Below are 17,370 nucleotides of genomic sequence, written 5' to 3' on the forward strand. Positions count from 1 at the left end.
AGAAGAGCTCCGTCAGGGTAAATTGAAGTTATTCCAAGGAAAAATTGATTTTGCAAACTCACTGAGACTGAAGTAAAGCTGGAAAAGAATCTACAAGTTAATAAACCAAGAAGTTTGGAATTGGATTTAGGGAATCTGGGCTTGGAAATGCCTCAGGTAAGTCTGTTACTATTTATTTGCTTCACTAAATAATTTTGCTTCCTTATTTAAAAAAAAAAAAAAAGTTTAAGAGCAAATTTGACTAACATCATCAGGGAGAATTCATAAGAGATTAAATGGAGCATATTTTTAGGGTCCCAGTAGTGTCTGTGGTGGAAGCTTTGGTGCTGTTCTTGGTGCTGTTACTTGTTTACACAGCAAGATTCAACAGAGTTGTCGTCTTGAAGAGGGTGGATGCCTGGAGAACAGCCTTTTATTACTGCAGTGATTCACACATCAGCACACTGAATGACTTTCAGCAGTACAGTGTTTCTCCCTTCCCAACCCTCAGGGCGAGTGTGTCTAGAAGAGAAATAAAGGTCTGGAATTAAATGTAGCAGAAAGCCTTGCTGCCCATTCCCTGCATGCCCAGTCATCCTGCATAATGTTTCTTTGCAAAGTTCTACTTTATTCTCAAGAGATGTATAATGCTCTTGATTTACTCATAATAATTTTGCTTTTGTTACAAGGTCAGGTGGAAGTTTTGTGAGTTCTAATGATTCTGAAAACGGGCAGCATTGCTTTAGATACCAAGTAGTTTGTATTAGGTTGTGCAAGCATGTAGTGCCTATTGATACAGATTTTGCCACTACTCACTCTCCTCTTCTACAAATGCTAACATATCTCTGAACTTGGCAAAGGCATGAAAATTTCAAACCAACAAAAAAGAATGAAGGAGTAGTGCTCTTGCTATATGATGAATAAAAATGTGCCCCTTGATTAAAGTGTTGCATGTCATTAGCTGCTCTTTAAGTGTTCTCTGGCTCTGGGAAATTGCATGCTCAGCTGTGAAGGTAGAAGCCCTCCAGATGGCAAGTACAGCACAAATTTCAGAGACTTGGATGAAATGGCAATAGTCTTTATGTTTTGCTGAAGAAAAGAATGTGCCTTTTAATAGCGAGCTTCAAATGTCAGTATTAACTTTGTTGTAGCCCAGTGTGAGTGGAATGGACCCTCCTTTTGGGGATGCCTTTCGGAGCCACGTGTTTTCAGAGCAGACTCTGATGAGCACGGATCTCTTGGCAAGCAGTTCAGATCCAGACTTCATGTATGAACTGGTAGGTCTGTGTGTGTGCACAACTTCCTCTCCTTGATTAATGCCCTGAGTTTGTGTAGTAATAAAGGGGTATTTAAGAGTGCTAGAAAATTATTCATTACTGCTAGCTGCTCATTAAGGAAGAGCCTAACTGCTTGTCCAGCAAATGTGGTGACTTCTCAATAGACGCTTGTTAAAGCTGGCTGTCAGAAGAAGCTTGATACACAAGTCTCAAACAGAGCTGTGTTGATATTATGTAATGATGCTTGAGACTCTTCCTTACATTTTTTTTTCCTGCAAGAGCAACTGTATGCTTCTTCACCCAAGCTATGAATGCAGGGGAAGCAAAAGAAGAGTTGACTCATAAGCTACTTATACTAGCACTTTTTTACCTTTTTTTCCCCCTGCATTAAAGAAGAAAGGTAGCTCACAGTCATTAAGAAATCATGTTAGAATAAGATTTTCCAGGAACTGCTGTTAAGCACACAGCAAAGATTGACCTAGGTTAATGGAGACTAGAACAGCTTTGCCTGTGATTTCCTCTGCACTCTAAATGTGTGGATATTGGTACTAGCCTAGGTCTCGATTACCAGATGCGTTTGCAATAGCAGAAAAAGAATCCAACAGCATTTGACTTTTTATCTTTAGCAGTCTCTTCAGATGCATGGAAGCTGGACTTCATTCTGACCCTCAAAAGAAGTTTTTAGTTACAAGTTGAGGAGTTTTCATGTTATTAAACTTCACTGAAATTGAGCTTATCATATTAGTTTAAGTAGAGGACAGATATTCATAGAATCACTAAGGTTGGAAAATAGCTCCAAGATTATCAAATCCAACCATTAACCTAACACTGCCAAGTCCCTAAGTACCACATCTATGCTGGTATCGAATGCTTCCAGGGAAAGGTAATTGGCACTGCCTTGTATTAATTTTTAACTTGTTTTGTTATGCACAGGACAGAGAAATGGACTATCAGCAAAGCTCCAGAGACAACTTACTTTCAATGGAGGACTGCAAAGACCTTGAGAACTTGGAGTCTTTTACGGACATCCTGGACAAAGAAGCTGCTCTCACCTCAAAGTGGGAGCAGTGGGACACCTACTGTGAAGATTTAACTAAGTACACTAAACTAACCAGCTGTGACATCTGGGGAACAAAAGAGGTGGATTACCTGGGTCTTGATGACTTCTCAAGCCCATACCAAGATGAAGAGGTGATAAGCAAAACACCGACACTGGCTCAGCTTAACAGTGAGGACTCCCAGCCTGTTTCTGATTCACTCTATTACCCTGATTTGGTCTTTAATGTAAAACAAAACCCTTTAAATTCTTTCTTACCTGGCAAAAAAATTGCAACCAGAGCAGCAGCTCCAGTCTGTTCCTCCAAGAACGTTCAGGCTGAGGCACCTTTGTCAGACTGTGTTCAGAAGGCAAGTAAACCAGCAACTCAGCCTGCTTCCAGTACACAAATCATGGCGAAGACCAATGTGTACAACAATGAAAAAGTGAACATCCATGTGGAATGTAAAGACTATGTTAAAAAGGCAAAAGTAAAGATCAATCCTTTACCACAGAGCAGACCAGTGCTGAGTCAGACACATGCTGATGCAGCAAAGGAGAACACCTGCTACTGTGGTGCAGTAGCAAAGAGACAAGAAAGAAAAGGAATCGAGTCTCCACACAGTCACAGTACACCTCCTGTTCTGCCTTTTAAAGAGACTCAAGAACTGCTCCTCGGTCCACCCCAGGAAACCCCAGGGCTTACTGTGGGGGAGAGCAGTCTTTCTGCTAGCACATCAGTGTCAGATTCTTCACAGAAGAAAGAAGAGCACAACTATTCTCTTTTTGTAACAGACAGTTTGGGTGAACAGTCTGCCAAAGGGGACCCTGAGGAAGATGATGAGGATGAGGATGATATTGAAGATGAGGACCGTGATGAAGGATTTGGCAGTGAGCATGAGCTGTCTGAAAACGATGATGAGGAGGAAGATTATGAGGATGACAAAGACGACGACATCAGCGATACATTCTCAGAACCAGGTACCAGCAATGTTGGGCTTTGTTAACATGGAGGTTAATGGATTTGCCTGCCCAGTGGGAAAGAATGCTTTTGAATGCTTTAGAGTTACTGATGAGCAACACTGAACTTAAGTAATGAACTTTCGTCCCAGATTTCCTAACTGCTTTGCAAAATGTGATCAATAAAAACTGTGCGAGGTCTCTGTTGCCCTGTTGTAAGAACACTGCATTAAGCGTGGTCGTGCAACAAAAATAGGTACAGAGAACACAGGGAGCCTAGCTCATAGCCTAAAGTTGTAGAGCAACTACCTGCAGGTGTGATGATAGGATGTGCAGAGCTTCTTGTGCTTTGGTAGGTTGCAGCTTTCTGTTTATCTCTTGATAGCTGGTGTTAAATCACAGCTGAGCAATGTAATTTCATAATTACTGAAGTCCTACTGTAGGTACATTTTTTCCAGAGAATCCAAAGAATACCTACCACTGAAACTAACAGAACCATTTCTTGGTGGTTTTCAGCAGTAACACTTAGTGTGTCTTCAAAGGATACTGACTTCCTCTCTTCTGCATGTAGAAATGGAGCCTTAACAACAGAAATAAGAACTAACCTTCACCTAGAAGGTAACAAAGTGGTAACGTTGTGTAAAAATAAATGTTGAAGGGAAAGGAAGAGGACTGTAACCAAGTACTCATTTCATTGTAGAAAGTATTACAGTAGTGACATTTTATACATGCTTTGTGATAGAGTGTAAGAATCAAAGTATTCAGACGCTAGGTAATAACTAACTTCAGGTGGAAAAGCAGCTGAAATTTTGCCCTTTTCAAAAGAGCAGCTTCCCTAAAGCTTGTCAGTGTTTGTCACCATGAACTCTCAGGTTAAATTACTTTCTAAGTAGATTTCCGGAGCTGGCATTAAACTCGTTAAGCGTTATGCCCTTTGTGTTAACTTCTACGTGTACATAACACAACTTTTATTAGCATTGTAAAACCTCTTCCTCCCTTCTTCTGAACTGAACTCCCTCTACTTGCTGGAGCTTTTGAGCAGCTATTACAGCTCTGCAGTGATTGCCGTAGTGCACAGTGCTTTGCAACCCACAGAGGCATTTTGCACAGAAAGGCTGATAACCTTGAAAATGGTTGTTAAAATGCTGAGGTTTCACTTGGAATTACATTAAGTGTTTGCCATTTTTTCATTTTACTGACAAGCTGTCGCTGTCAGCTTCTAAATACTGCATTGTGCAATACAGGTACTGAGGAACTTGACTTAAGCTTGCTAGACCTGTGACTGAGTGAAGCCCTTCACCTTAAGTATAGTGATATTAAATGTTGACTATGTTGTGATTATTTTAGAAGTTAATGTCTGCAGGTATTTTAATTATATCACTCTTGTGGTTTGTGTTGCTATTTTGTCTTTAGAGCAAAGGTAAATGGTGTGGATAAAGTTTCTAAAAATAGGCCTGGCCCAGGAAGATTTAACCTTTCTTAGTTCTGAAACCAAAATGACTTAATAGTGAAGATGTGATTTACTGAAAGGAAAACACCTTACTAGTTATTGCTGACCCTCTGACCTATTTTGTACTCATTTTGCTTTTGTTTATTCTACTTTTTGTGTGTTCTTGGAGTGCACAAAATGGCTTTCCTGAAGTGTTAGTGCTGTCTGAAGGAATATTTTGGTATAGTGAACTTCAGGAACCTGCAGAAATAACTAACAATGTGACTGGCTGCTGGCAAGTTTGGGCAACAATGGTACTTGTTATCACCATGATAGAGATTCAGTCATTTTGGTCACTTGCAAAGTTAGTTTGTTTATTGGCTTTATCAGCCCAGGCCTTTTCTGGCACACTAGTAATGGTCACAAAAGTTTTCTTTGCCTATCTCATTTGATAGAAATATTTGTGATGACTTCTCCCATCAGGTAGTCAAGAGATTCCAGAAATGGGAGATTGCAACAACTGATTGAGTTTTCCATAGCACCACAGAAGAAATAGCTGAAAGGGAAAAGTGACCGTTGAGATGGTTTAAAGAAGTTGAATTGCATCTATTCTGAGCACCTGAACTGGGGGAAAAAGACTCAAAACAAGTTTGACAGAAGTCAATGTGATTAACTCGTAGAGAAGGGTTTTTCTCATTTTGCTTTGCTGGGATCATTGTTTCTTTTAACCTGGTAGGACACAAAAGTAATGTCTGTCCTCTTCTGTCTTATACTTAATTTAATCCTTGCAAATTTAACCTCAAAACGATAAGGAAATAGGCTTGCATAGGAATTGACAGGTAAATACAGGAACTCTCTGATCTCTCAGAAGCCCACCAAAGAAAGTAAGGTCCCTATATCATCTTTACTAAGAAGAGATCGGGGGAAAATAAATACAGTGCAGAAAAGCTAAACAGATTTGTCGCACTCCTGTGTGTTACAAGCTAAGTTAGGACATAGGGCGCTAGATTCTTTTATATAGCTTTAAAATGATAGCAGATCAGCGTTGGAGTTGGAAGGCAGGATGCATAAAGTCAATTTAAGTTGCTAACTTAATTATTGTTTAAATAAGCAAACAGGAAGTCTCGATTTTAACCTTGTGCATTTGTACGCATCAGCTCCTAAAGAGATCTGTTTTCATCCATTGGCTTAATTCTGTGTAATCATGAAGATGGGCTGAATTTGTACATAACTACATAATGAGTTACATGTCTTTGTTTTTTTTTTTTCAAGTGGGAATTGGTCTTTTTTTAAAGAGTGTTTCGATATTTATGTCAAACAGCATTTGGGTAAGATGGAAGTACAGTAACAAATATTTATGGTATTGGAAACTATATTTAATGTAAGCTGTTATTATTTTGATTATGCAAGAAAAATGTTTTATAAAGTATGGTTCATTGTTGATTGCCTTTCAAAATCTGTCTTTTTAACAAACTGGCAAATTGAAGTAAATGTGCTGATGAAATGATTAGAAACAGAACTTTAGAACTGATTGCATCTCTCTGTGCACCTAACTTCTATTCATACTTAGGGTTTTGAGATGAGAGTCAGACCAAAGCAGGAAAGATTAGTTTTCCTCTTTCAAATGTTTTTTTCAAGTGCAAGCAAACTAATTGAATGGGCTGTTTTGAAAAGAAGAATGTGTTCTTGGTGCTACTGTTAAAAGATGAAGCAGAGCTCAAGCACAGGGGGTCAAGCCTTGGTTAAGCTCGCAGTCCATTCAGTCGTTTGGCTTTTCTTTTAAGTTTCATCAGTATCTGTGATGGTTTGAAATGCCTTTTTTTTTTAATGTAAAGACAAACTTATTATATAGCATTTTGATGCAAAAAAAATGATGCAGTGGTTTGGGCTTTTATAAACAGTATATGTTGTCTTTTAAATCCTTTTAAATCCTACATATGCTTCTGAAAAAAAAACAACTGCAGTTTGTGTTTACATAATTATGGTATAAATATTAATGCAGTGTGGATAGTGGCATCAGGGTTTCCATGTACTGCACAAAAAGCTCTCATATCTATGAGACAGGCATCAGAATATACCTCTAAAATGTTGTGTAGATTTAGTGTGGATCATTTCTCTTCATCTCCCTAAAGCATTGAGGAAGAAATTGAACAGCTTGTGTCCAAATCCCTTTGATTTAAATGGGCTTTTCTTATGGGCTTTAGGTCATTGTCCTGATAAGAGAGCCCCTTTCTCTAGTCTAATAGAGGTGGTGGTTTATTTTATTTCCCAAAGGTATTCTCGCTCAAGGAATACCTAGAGTTAGACTCAGTGATCCTAATGGGTCCCTTCTAACTCAGAATATTCTGTGCTTGAATAATTTTACTTTTTTGCTAATCAATTTTTATTACTTGATTTTCTTTCCATGCTTTTCAATTAGAGATTAATTAAAATGTGGAAACAAGTTAGGATTATGATCCAGCAGATGCATGGAGAAGGTTGTAGGGATAGAAGAACGCTCTCTTATCAGCTGTTGTCTGTACTCTGCAGTGGTGGGATTGGCAGGGAGAGGAGCAATAGAATTTAAGAGTCTTTCAATGCATAACTAATTTGTCTCTTTTCAACTAATGAAGCACCGTCACTGGCTCAGTGTTTATCGCTGGATTTAAGGCAAGTACCTGTAGTAGCTGAAGGTGAAAACAGTCTGTTAGGCAGTGTAAAACAGGCCTTGTTTGTGATTCTGCTCTTAACTTGAATACTCAGTCCACCGTTAGAAGGCCAGAAACAGTGCTGTCAACATAATATAAACAGTGCAATGCATCCTTTTAGGGTATGAAAATGATTCTGTGGAGGATTTAAAAGAAATGACTGCAATATCCTCTCGGAAGAGGGGCAAGCGGAGATACTTCTGGGAGTACAGCGAGCAGCTAACACCGTCACAGCAGGAGAGAATGCTGAGGCCATCTGAGTGGAATCGAGATACGTTACCGAGTAACGTGTATCAAAAGAATGGTCTTCATCATGGTAAGAACAGAGTCCTACCTTCAGTAGCCAGGCTCCCATTCCTGCAAGTGCTGAGAAAGTTGTGCTTTGGACGTGAAAATAAATCATTAGAACATCATTAGAGTCTGTTGGTCAGTTAGCAGAGGTCTGCAGAGTGTCCAAGGCAGGCACAGTGAAGGCATAGTAATGACTTTGTGTGTGGTTTCTTCCAGAGGATGGTGGATGAATTGAGAATTGTAACTTCCAAGGGCTTTCAGTGGAAAACCTGACCAAGAGTGTGACTTTTTCGCAGTGCCATGTGTTAAAGATATTGGAGGGATCACTTGACTGATCCTTGCTTCTTGTAGCTGTTAGTTTCAATTTTGCTTGTGTTGGAACTTAGCTGGGAGTGATCTGAGATGCAAAGTTCACTTTTAATGCAAACTAAAGGACAGGCAGTTGCTGTCTCTTTTTGCTCCTCTCTCGTTGTTTCTCCCACCAATGTGAAAGCAGCACAGTGAAGCAGTTACTATTCTGTATGCTGAATAAGCTATTTATTTAAAATATGCTCTTAGAAATTTTAACTAATTGATCTAATAACTGTATTTTATTCCCATAACCTTCTGATTATTAATTTGCTGTACTGCACACATGACAACTATCACCCAGAACAAACCACTCTTAGGACTAATTGTTGTCACAGGACCTTTTTGGTAGCCTGCTCCATTTTGAAGGAGAACATGAAATCAGCTTCCCTGGTTGTAATGTTTATGTTCCCTAACAGAAGGTAATGTTCATCTGTAAAACCAAAAGGGTAATTTGTTTACAAATCTCCTTTCTTTTTTATATGCCTATTTCTCATTTTGTAGTGAAATACCAGTATCTAAAGTCCCTATCACTTTGCCATCTTATGAAGGCTTATATTTATACCTGGTACTAAACAACAAATAACCAAACAGGCTTTGAGGACTCAGGCCCACCAGGCACTTGGGAGGAGCAAATGACCTGTAAATCAGGTTCCTGTGCAAGGCATTTGTAGGATCAAACACTACTTAGCATCCAGTAGCTACAGAATGCAGGAGTTGTTTTCTTTTCAGGCATGTACCAAGGTCATCAGCTACCTCAGATAAGTACTGCTTAAATTACCATCTCTCATAAATATGTCTGAGATTTTTCATTTATTTTTTATGCAAGTCTTGGTAACAGCTGACAAAAAAAAGGTATAGAGTAGTGGCAGAGGATCTCATGGAAAAGATTTTTGCCTTCGATAGATGTATTTCCTCAGGAAAACCAGGCCTTAAACAGCTTCAAATACATATAACTGCTACTTAACCTCTTTTGTGTGGACCATTTAAGTTCAGCATCACTGAAGATAAGTTCAGTACCAGACCTCGACACTCTTTCTTGATACAAAACCAATAAGATTAGTTAGGAATTCAATCAATTTGAGTGTGCAAGAGGATATACTGTTTGAACACACGAGTTAGCAAGTTAGACTTACAATCGTAGAATCAGTCAGGGTTGGAAGGGACCACAAGGATCATCTGTTTCCAACTCCTCCTGACATGAGCTGGGTTTGAACCTGAGACTTGGGTTTTTCAGCACATTTCTGATTATACTGTCTGTCACATCCAGTAGCCAGGCTGGCAGTATTTGCTCTTATCTGATCTGGGTATAATAATGGCTTAAAGCAAGTTGTCTGGAAATGCACTTTCTAGTATGAAACGCCATAGGGACCAGCTGTGATTCCAGACCATATTTTGTAATGGATAGAGGACCTTTTAAATGTGCACCAAAAAAAAAAACAAAACAAACAAACCAAGTAAGATTTTTTTAGGCAGGTTTCTGTACATACAGTGTCAATTCCCAGCTCACCTTTCTGCATATTTCAAACAGGGAAATACGCAGCAAAGAAGTCACGGAGGACTGATGTAGAAGACCTGACTCCCAACCCCAGAAAACTCCTCCAGATTGGTAATGAGCTGAGGAAGCTGAATAAGGTGATCAGTGACCTGACACCAGTCAGTGAACTTCCCATAACTGCCAGACCAAGGTCAAGAAAAGAAAAGAACAAGCTGGCTTCCAGGTATGTTCTGGGTAACACTTGCAGCTATAGGCAAACCTGGATTCCTGTAACTGAATAAGATCTAACTATTGGCTTGAGATTCTGCTTCATCAAGACAGTTCCTGCAATGGGCTAATTACCAGTTTATCAAAAAGTGGGGCAGCTGGCACTTTGAAAAAGTAGTTTGCCTGTTGCTTAGACAACAATGTATCTCCAGTGGAAGCTGGCTTGCTTAGCTGCAAGGTGAGCACTTGAGGCAGTGACCAAATCCCCAAGTGTGCAGAGTTAGCAAATGCAGGTAGCAGTGCTTTCAGTGAAGGTGAGTGAATGGATAGATGGTTCTGTATGTCACAGCTCTGGCAGTTTTGGTTGACAAGTTCTTGTGACTAACAAGCAGCTGCTCGTAGTGCTCTGGAATTTTTGTTAGTGTTCTAATTCTTCCCCTCTTCTTACTATAGGGCTTGTAGACTAAAAAAGAAAGCCCAGTATGAAGCCAATAAAGTAAAACTCTGGGGTCTCAACACGGAATATGGTAAATACAACTCTTCACATCTTAATGTTTTTTTTGTTTGGACAAGTGTGTGTTGTGCACCATCACGTAACCTGTCATACCTGACAGTTTAGAGAGAAAAAAGTGTTGGTATAACCCCCCCAGTTTCATTGGGACACACCCAGTCCACTCCATAAAGTGTATGTAGATTTGCCTGCAGTGTTGAGCTACTTTACAGATACAAGTTATGTAAATGTCTGCATGTAATGTCAATGTTTTTACTAAATGTTTACAGATGGCAAATATTACAGCTTAATTTTACAGTATGTGTGTTGTGACACAGGTAAAAGTGTCTGGACAGCTGTAGATCACTTGCTCCAGCAGAAATGTGCTGTAAATCTAATCCAGCCTTTTTTCCTTGCAGATAATCTGCTGTTTGTGATCAACTCCATTAAACAAGAAATTGTTAATCGGGTGCAGGTACCTAAGGATGACAGAGGAGTCAACATGGAACAGAAGTTGAACGTACTTATTAAAGACACTCTTGGTAAGCACTGAACTTCATGGATGTGTTTTTCCATACAGAGATGCATAATTTATGATAAGTTAAATTGCAAACAGTTTCTGGAATAGAGAAAAGAAAGAAGTGCTTCCTAATTACACTTGTCTGCCTGTTGGTTGGTTGCTAACCAAAGTGTTCATTGGCTTTGTATTATTTAGAGCAACATACAAATACCTGCAAAGTAGTAACCTCACAGCAAGTCTGCTTACCCTCCCTTTTTAGGACTACCTGTAGCTGGACAGACATCAGAATTTGTGAATCAGGTTTTAGAGAAGACTGCAGAAGGAGACCCCACCGGTGGCCTTGTAGGGCTACGAATACCAATGTCGAAAGTTTAAGACGCAACTTCAGCTGCTCTCATCGGTCAGCTTCTACTTGTGTTGTCAAGTACTTCATTGTAAATTGCGTTCTGGTCTGCATGTCAGCTTAGCATTATGTAGACACTTACAATTAGGTCCATTGGTTTTTAAATAACAATATAGGAAAAGAAATCAAAGCATGATATAAAATGCTTAATGGCATTTTTGGACCATAAACCAGATAGTTTCAAAGCTGCTTTAAGCTTAAATACAGAAATGAAGATTCTCTTTTAAATTAAGTCGTCTAGGACCAGAATATATCACATTTGTTTTAGAAGCAAAAATGTGGGTTTGCTGGTAAAAAGAAATTAGCATATGCCAGACATTGTGACAGGTCTATGCTCAAAGTGAAATGAGAGGAAGCTTTTCTTTTTGTTAAAGCTGTCAATTTAGGGAGGTTTTTTTGTTCCTTTTTTTAATTACTATGAATTGGAGTTTGTTTTGTTCTTAAATTAGTTAAGCTTTCTTTGCAAACATTAACTTGTACATAGCACACGTAGCATTAGAGCTTAGTGTGCCATATAAGACTTTAATTTTTCTGAGCTTAATATAGTATTTAAATGTCTGTGCAAGCAAGAGAAATAAAGTATATTCTTTGTGCCTTGTATTTTGGGGGGAGAGCTATCAGTATAAGCTGGTAAAGTTTTGTATGAAGAAAACCCTGAGGGGCAAAACCGAGCTGTATAGATGGTAAGATTATAGGTTTTAATGTATTTGTTCCAGCTCTTAAAATTTTTGAATGTATATAGGAATATGTTGAAAATGTAGATATATGCCACAGAGTCTATGTATTGTATAAAAGATGGCTCTAGAAAACTCAATTTCGGTACTTTGGCCGGAAGAAAACAAATACTTGCACATTAATGCGATTGTTTATTTTTGTACCAAAGACAAATGCAACTGATATGGCGAACTGCCAGTCTAAGTAAAGTTTTGCACAGCTTATATGATACTGTACTGAATGTAAAAACAACAGAAAAACAAAAAAAAAAAAAGAAAAAAAATTAAAGGTCAGGGTTAGGGATCTTACTGAACTGTGAATTTTTTTGTTTGGGTCCAATTATCTACAGAAGGAGCATTCATACATAACAATATTATTTTTGCTGTTCTTGTAGTTCGCTTCCATGGTAGATAAGTTGGTGGCCGTCTTGGAGTCTTTAAAAACCTTTTTATGTTTGTTTTCCTCTGCACTTAACTGTAGGAGATTTTAATATATTTGGATTTTAGTATGCTATTGGTAAAATAGTTTTCAACTTTGAGAATTTAAAAGGAAGAAAAGACAAAAAAAAAAAAAAGATATTTAGCTTGTAGTATACTTCCACCAAACAACCAAAATGAACTTATTTTTATTGTAACGTGTATATATGTAAAGAGGGAAAAAAAAAGAGCTAAAGAGCTACAGATATCTAATTCCTTAGTTGCCACTTTTCCAGTTGATGTATTATTATGCATGTGATGTTTCCAAGGATCAACACAGGCTTCAAAGAAAACAACAAGAGAAAAAAAAAATTTATAGACTTTTATATTTTTGTACAGCTATTTGGAAATTAGCTTCTTCAGACTTATATGTGACTTATTCTTGTTAATTCAGTAGTTTCTATGATTGAGGAATATTAACACACAGTTCTTATTTGCTCTTCTGCTAATAAGAGTTGGCTTTGTAGTCAGTGTTAACGTACAGATTAAAAGCTTTAGCCTTTGATGAGAAAGTCCTTTATCTCAAGGCAAGATCATTCTCTGGTTTCATGGACCCCCCCCCACCTCCCACTTTTTCCTCCCTGTTCTTTCTCTCCCTATTTAAAGATGACAAAACACTGTTTACTGAAAATAGAAATACCAAATATTTTCAAATGTAGCTGCTGAAAAAAAAAATGCAAAAGTCCATGAAGGCTTTCTCCCCACTCCCTTTAGGGGATTTCTCCATTTCTGGTTTGTCTAAGTTTGTTTGTACTGTGATTCCTTTTGTTTATAAGTAGATTATTTTTATATCCAAGCTTGTAATATAAAAAGTCTGACTTGGTAATAGTGCAGTAAGAGTGGCCGATGAAGGTGGCAGTCTTGCCACGAATTTGTGAGTGTGCACACAGCTTACTTTGTATCTAAATATTTTGGAAGACTCAAAAGGGAGGAGGAGGCCAAAATACCACTACTGAGCTGTACAGAAAGTCTCTCCTGCAAGAGACTGAAAAATACCCAGGGCAATTTAGGCAAAACTTTGTAAATCCACTTAAGACTTGGAGGATCTGAGTGGAATATGGGTGTTCTCGTTTCAGGTGGTTTGGTGGCGATTGCTAGGGCGAGGTGAGAGTTGGCTGCTGCTTTACACAGTGGGTCAGGTGTATTCCTGTTGTAATTCGTGCCGGAGTCGCAGTTATTGCAGAGATGCATACGGCCCATAAATCCCCGACGACGAATGTCTCTTGTGAAGTCAAGGCCATGTCTGTACCCAGATCTGGATACTGTTGTCCCTTTCCGACAAATGGTGTTAATGCACTGCTCAGATACAAGAGCTCCTTATGCTATAGCCAAACAGCGTAGACAAGGCAGCATTTCTAAACGTTTAAGAGAGCAGTTTTGCAATCGGGTAAAAACTTGTGTGACAAATTAAACTGACAAGGTGTTAAAAAAAGCCCCCTTTTTCTCTGCTCAGAAACACTGGGCAAATACAACTTTATAGCTTTTTGTTTTTGTCTGAAAACCAGAATATGATTTTGGTCTAGCATTTCAAAGTAGACTTTGAATCTTTAGTGAATTCCATACCCTTGCATTTCAGTGTTTTCTATGTGTTATTTTAAGTTAAAGCTTTTAAATAGTTGAGCTTTTTAATGTTGACACTTTATTTTGTAACTATTTATATGTATGTATATCTTAGAAAAAGCACTTTGTTTAAAAAAAAAAAAAGAAGAAAAGACAAAAAAAAAAAAGGAGAAAAAAAAAAAGAGAGAGAGAAACTGCATTTTATATGATTCCTGCCACTTGCTGCTAACTCTGGGCTGGTCAGAATGCTGCAGCGATACTTGATATAGATAAAACCTGGCAGTAAAATGTAGAGTAAAGATAAGACCTTTTGCTGGTTTAACTTTTATCATAAAGGTGACATAGGCAAGCTGTGCAGCTTTACATTTTAACCAGGGGACTCTGTGGCATTTAAACCGTCTAGAAATGGTTGTACTTTAATGCCAGTAACAATCTGCTTCCTCTAGTGTCATTAAAATATATACATTTAGTGTGTATACTTATCACAAACAAACAAAAAAAAATAAGGGTATAAAACCCAACAAATGTACGTGTTCTGTTTTTTGGCAATTGTGGCATGCATTTTTGGGTGATCTTTAGAGAAGAGCATTTTCTAAAGATTTTCTGTGTTCATACATGGTATGTGGATCTTAATGAAGTCCTAGGTTTTTCTTTTGTTTGTTTTTGAGTGTAGGCATTGTGAATATTCACTTTTACTCCTGTATCCAAACCCAATGACACGTTTGGTTTTTTTGAGTTAATACAAACAGAAGCTCTTCCTTTCTCTGATACACTGGACTCTCTAGAATTTGTTTCCACATTAAAAGCATGCGTCCTAACTGCTCTTGTTGAGATCTTGTCAGTCTGAACTTAGGTGCCACACTTTGAATTGATGGACTGCTTGTTCTGCTGTACCATGTATGTTTCTCGTCCTCTCCTACTTCCTTCATGACAGATGATGATGTGGCTTTATATTGTGCCTTACTTGTACATCTAGAACTAAATGTTTTTCATTCCCTCTGAACTCTTCAAACCTAACCCTCCTGAAATTGAATCAGAACTGATAAAAGCATCCTGAAGAAAGTCTGGATAGATCTGATTCCAGTTTCTCTCAGTGGTAGTCCTTTTGTATTTATATGGGAGACCAGTTTTTGAATGGCCTTGCAAAACGTGGGGGTGCTCATGAAGGGTGTTTTTTAGCCCTAAAACCCCTTTTGCTAACGCTTCTTTTTAAGGTTTATTGAACACATACACTTGGTGAGTACTTTTTTTGGAGATGAGAGAGACTTACTACTAAAGCTATGTTTACGTGTGGATGGGCTGGATTTTCTTACCTTACCAGTTGAAATCATTGTGATTTCATGAAGTTGTGTTGCTGTAAATCTGAAGTGAGAGTCAGGCTCAGCTTGTGTTCAGTTCCTAATCCTTTATAGATAAGACTTTGTTCCATACTAAGAGGGCCAGGAGAAAGTTCTTTTTAAACAAACATGCAAACAAAAACCTGAAATAGAGGAGGAGTCTTTTAACTAACCTAAAAGCAACCAGACACTTTTGAAATAGTGGTGTCAGTTTTTATTTTATTTTAAAGAGATCCCATCTTCCCCCCCCCCCCACTATTTATCTGATATTTGCCTTTATTAATAAAACAGTTAGCTTCTTCACAGAATATAAAGACTGGATGTGCTTTTATTTTCCATAAATCTTTTGAACATAGATATTTTTTTAAAGCTCTAAGAGGCTTTATCAGGAGAATTTCAAAGGGTTGTATACAAGTTGCCTTCAGCAGAAATAGCAGATGCAATTCTGTTCCTCAAACGTGCTTGCTAGTCTTCCTGAAATTCTGTTGAGGCATAACCCAGCTACGTACCTGCGTACCGTGAATGTTAGCATCTGTATTTGGCCTTGAGACCTGAGTTTCAAGAACGCATCTAATCATGATTTTGCTTAGTTTTTTTAAGTTGGGAGGCTTCAGTTGGAATCATCCAGTTAAGTGTGCTGCTAGATGTGGTCTTGGCTTATTAACACAGCCTTGCACACAGCCGAGGTTTATTTTGTTTACCCCAGGGATCGTGTGAAGTACATTTCAAACAGTTACTGCTTCAGTGACTGATTCTTTCTGTAACTGTATTAAGGGCATTAGTATGTTGAGAAAACACCACTCTTGAATCTCTCCCAGTATAATTTGGGATTCTTAAATGTCATTAATAAAAAATGGCACTTTTAGGTTATATCTCTTCTTTGCAGCATACAAAAATGTCTCTATCTTTGTACAATTTGCATTTAACAACATGCCATGTTTCCCCCCCCAGTGCTTCTAGCATGATAAGAAGGTGTGTGTGCACTGAATTATAATCCTCAGCCTCTTAGACATTCATGGACTTCCACAAGAGCAAATACTGACTATGCATTTATTGTCGTTCTGATGAGCTCTGGAGCTAAAAGTGGAGACAGAGCTATTCCAAGCCACACTTTGGGGGTTTTGGGGGTTGTTGTTTGGTGGTTTTTACCCATTAAACAAGAAAGCTAAACCTCCAAACTTTACAGGTAACATCAGCGTGGCAGAGACTTCAGAATTATTTTGTAGTCAGATGCCTAAGTCAAATTTGGGCGAGTTAAATAGCTACTGTAAGGAAAACTTCTGGATTGGAGCTGGCATTGGCAGTAGCCTGCTCTGCTCTGATTAAGAGAGAGGCTGTAGTAGCATTGAATTTTATTAATCTATCTCGTGGATAGCCACACCTTCCGATTTGAATCGCCTCTTTTCCCAGAACATCACATCCAGATGAAACTTACTGCTCAGTATTTGTGGTTGGGTGAACTCTTAAGGCTGATGGCACATGCAGATGAAGGTGGTTGACGGGGGGGGGGGGGGGGGGAAGCAAACAACAAACCCAAAAAGGCATTTTGAACAAAACATGGCATCCTGTGCTGCCTGTGCTTGGGGTCATGATTGTAATGCTGTCCTCGATACTCTAGAATCAACTTCCAACTGGAGCTCGGAAAAACTGACTGAAAGTCTCGTCTCTGTTAGAAAATCAATTTACCTTGTTAAGAGCATGATCTGTCAAGAGTTGCAATGTTTAATGTTGGTTAATAGTTGTGCAGTTTTTATTTTTGTTTTTAAAGAGGCACAATTAAACTATTGACTTTGTTTACTCTGTCACCCTCGATCCCTAGCACTTCTATTCAGATACAAATTCATCAATGTATGCAACATCCTTTGTAATTTAAAATAAAAATTGTGGAGGAAATACTCTCTGGAAGCATTGTGTGTGGATTGTGGATGGTGAACGCCCTCGCTCTCCTGCTGCTGCCAGCAGCTTTCTTTTGTAAGGGATTACAGCTAGGGAGAGGAAATAGTTTCCCCTACGGTCAGTGCGCTGGGACTGTTAGGAGAACCTGAACTGCAAGCCAGCAGGTCCCTTGGCTTTCTACAGTCGCCCTGGAAATCGTCTCCATCTGCTACACCTGCAAGCTTTGGCCAGACCTGGTTTGTCGCACAGCAGGTTCCGAAGG

At 38.6% G+C, this 17,370-nt stretch overlaps 1 protein-coding gene across 3 annotated transcripts; it reads left to right on the forward strand.

Moving 5' to 3' along the window:
• Positions 1-73: 73 nt before the first annotated feature.
• Positions 74-16,719, forward strand: CREBRF (CREB3 regulatory factor). 3 transcript variants are annotated; one of them, XM_064161829.1, is made up of 9 exons: positions 74-156; positions 1,131-1,256; positions 2,190-3,273; positions 3,769-3,870; positions 7,490-7,684; positions 9,539-9,728; positions 10,166-10,239; positions 10,622-10,744; positions 10,982-16,719. In XM_064161829.1, the coding sequence occupies exons 1-9, from the start codon at positions 148-150 to the stop codon at positions 11,095-11,097; spliced, it is 2,019 nt and encodes a 672-aa protein (XP_064017899.1). In that variant the 5' UTR covers positions 74-147; the 3' UTR covers positions 11,098-16,719. The 3 variants fall into 3 exon arrangements, with proteins under 3 accessions (XP_064017899.1, XP_064017900.1, XP_064017901.1); XM_064161830.1 differs by lacking the exon at positions 3,769-3,870; XM_064161831.1 differs by lacking the exons at positions 7,490-7,684; positions 9,539-9,728; positions 10,166-10,239; positions 10,622-10,744; positions 10,982-16,719 and adding an exon at positions 5,165-6,752.
• Positions 16,720-17,370: the final 651 nt, after the last annotated feature.

This window comes from Pogoniulus pusillus, chromosome 22 (genome assembly GCF_015220805.1).
Source record: "Pogoniulus pusillus isolate bPogPus1 chromosome 22, bPogPus1.pri, whole genome shotgun sequence".
NCBI classification, from domain to species: Eukaryota; Metazoa; Chordata; class Aves; order Piciformes; family Lybiidae; genus Pogoniulus; species Pogoniulus pusillus.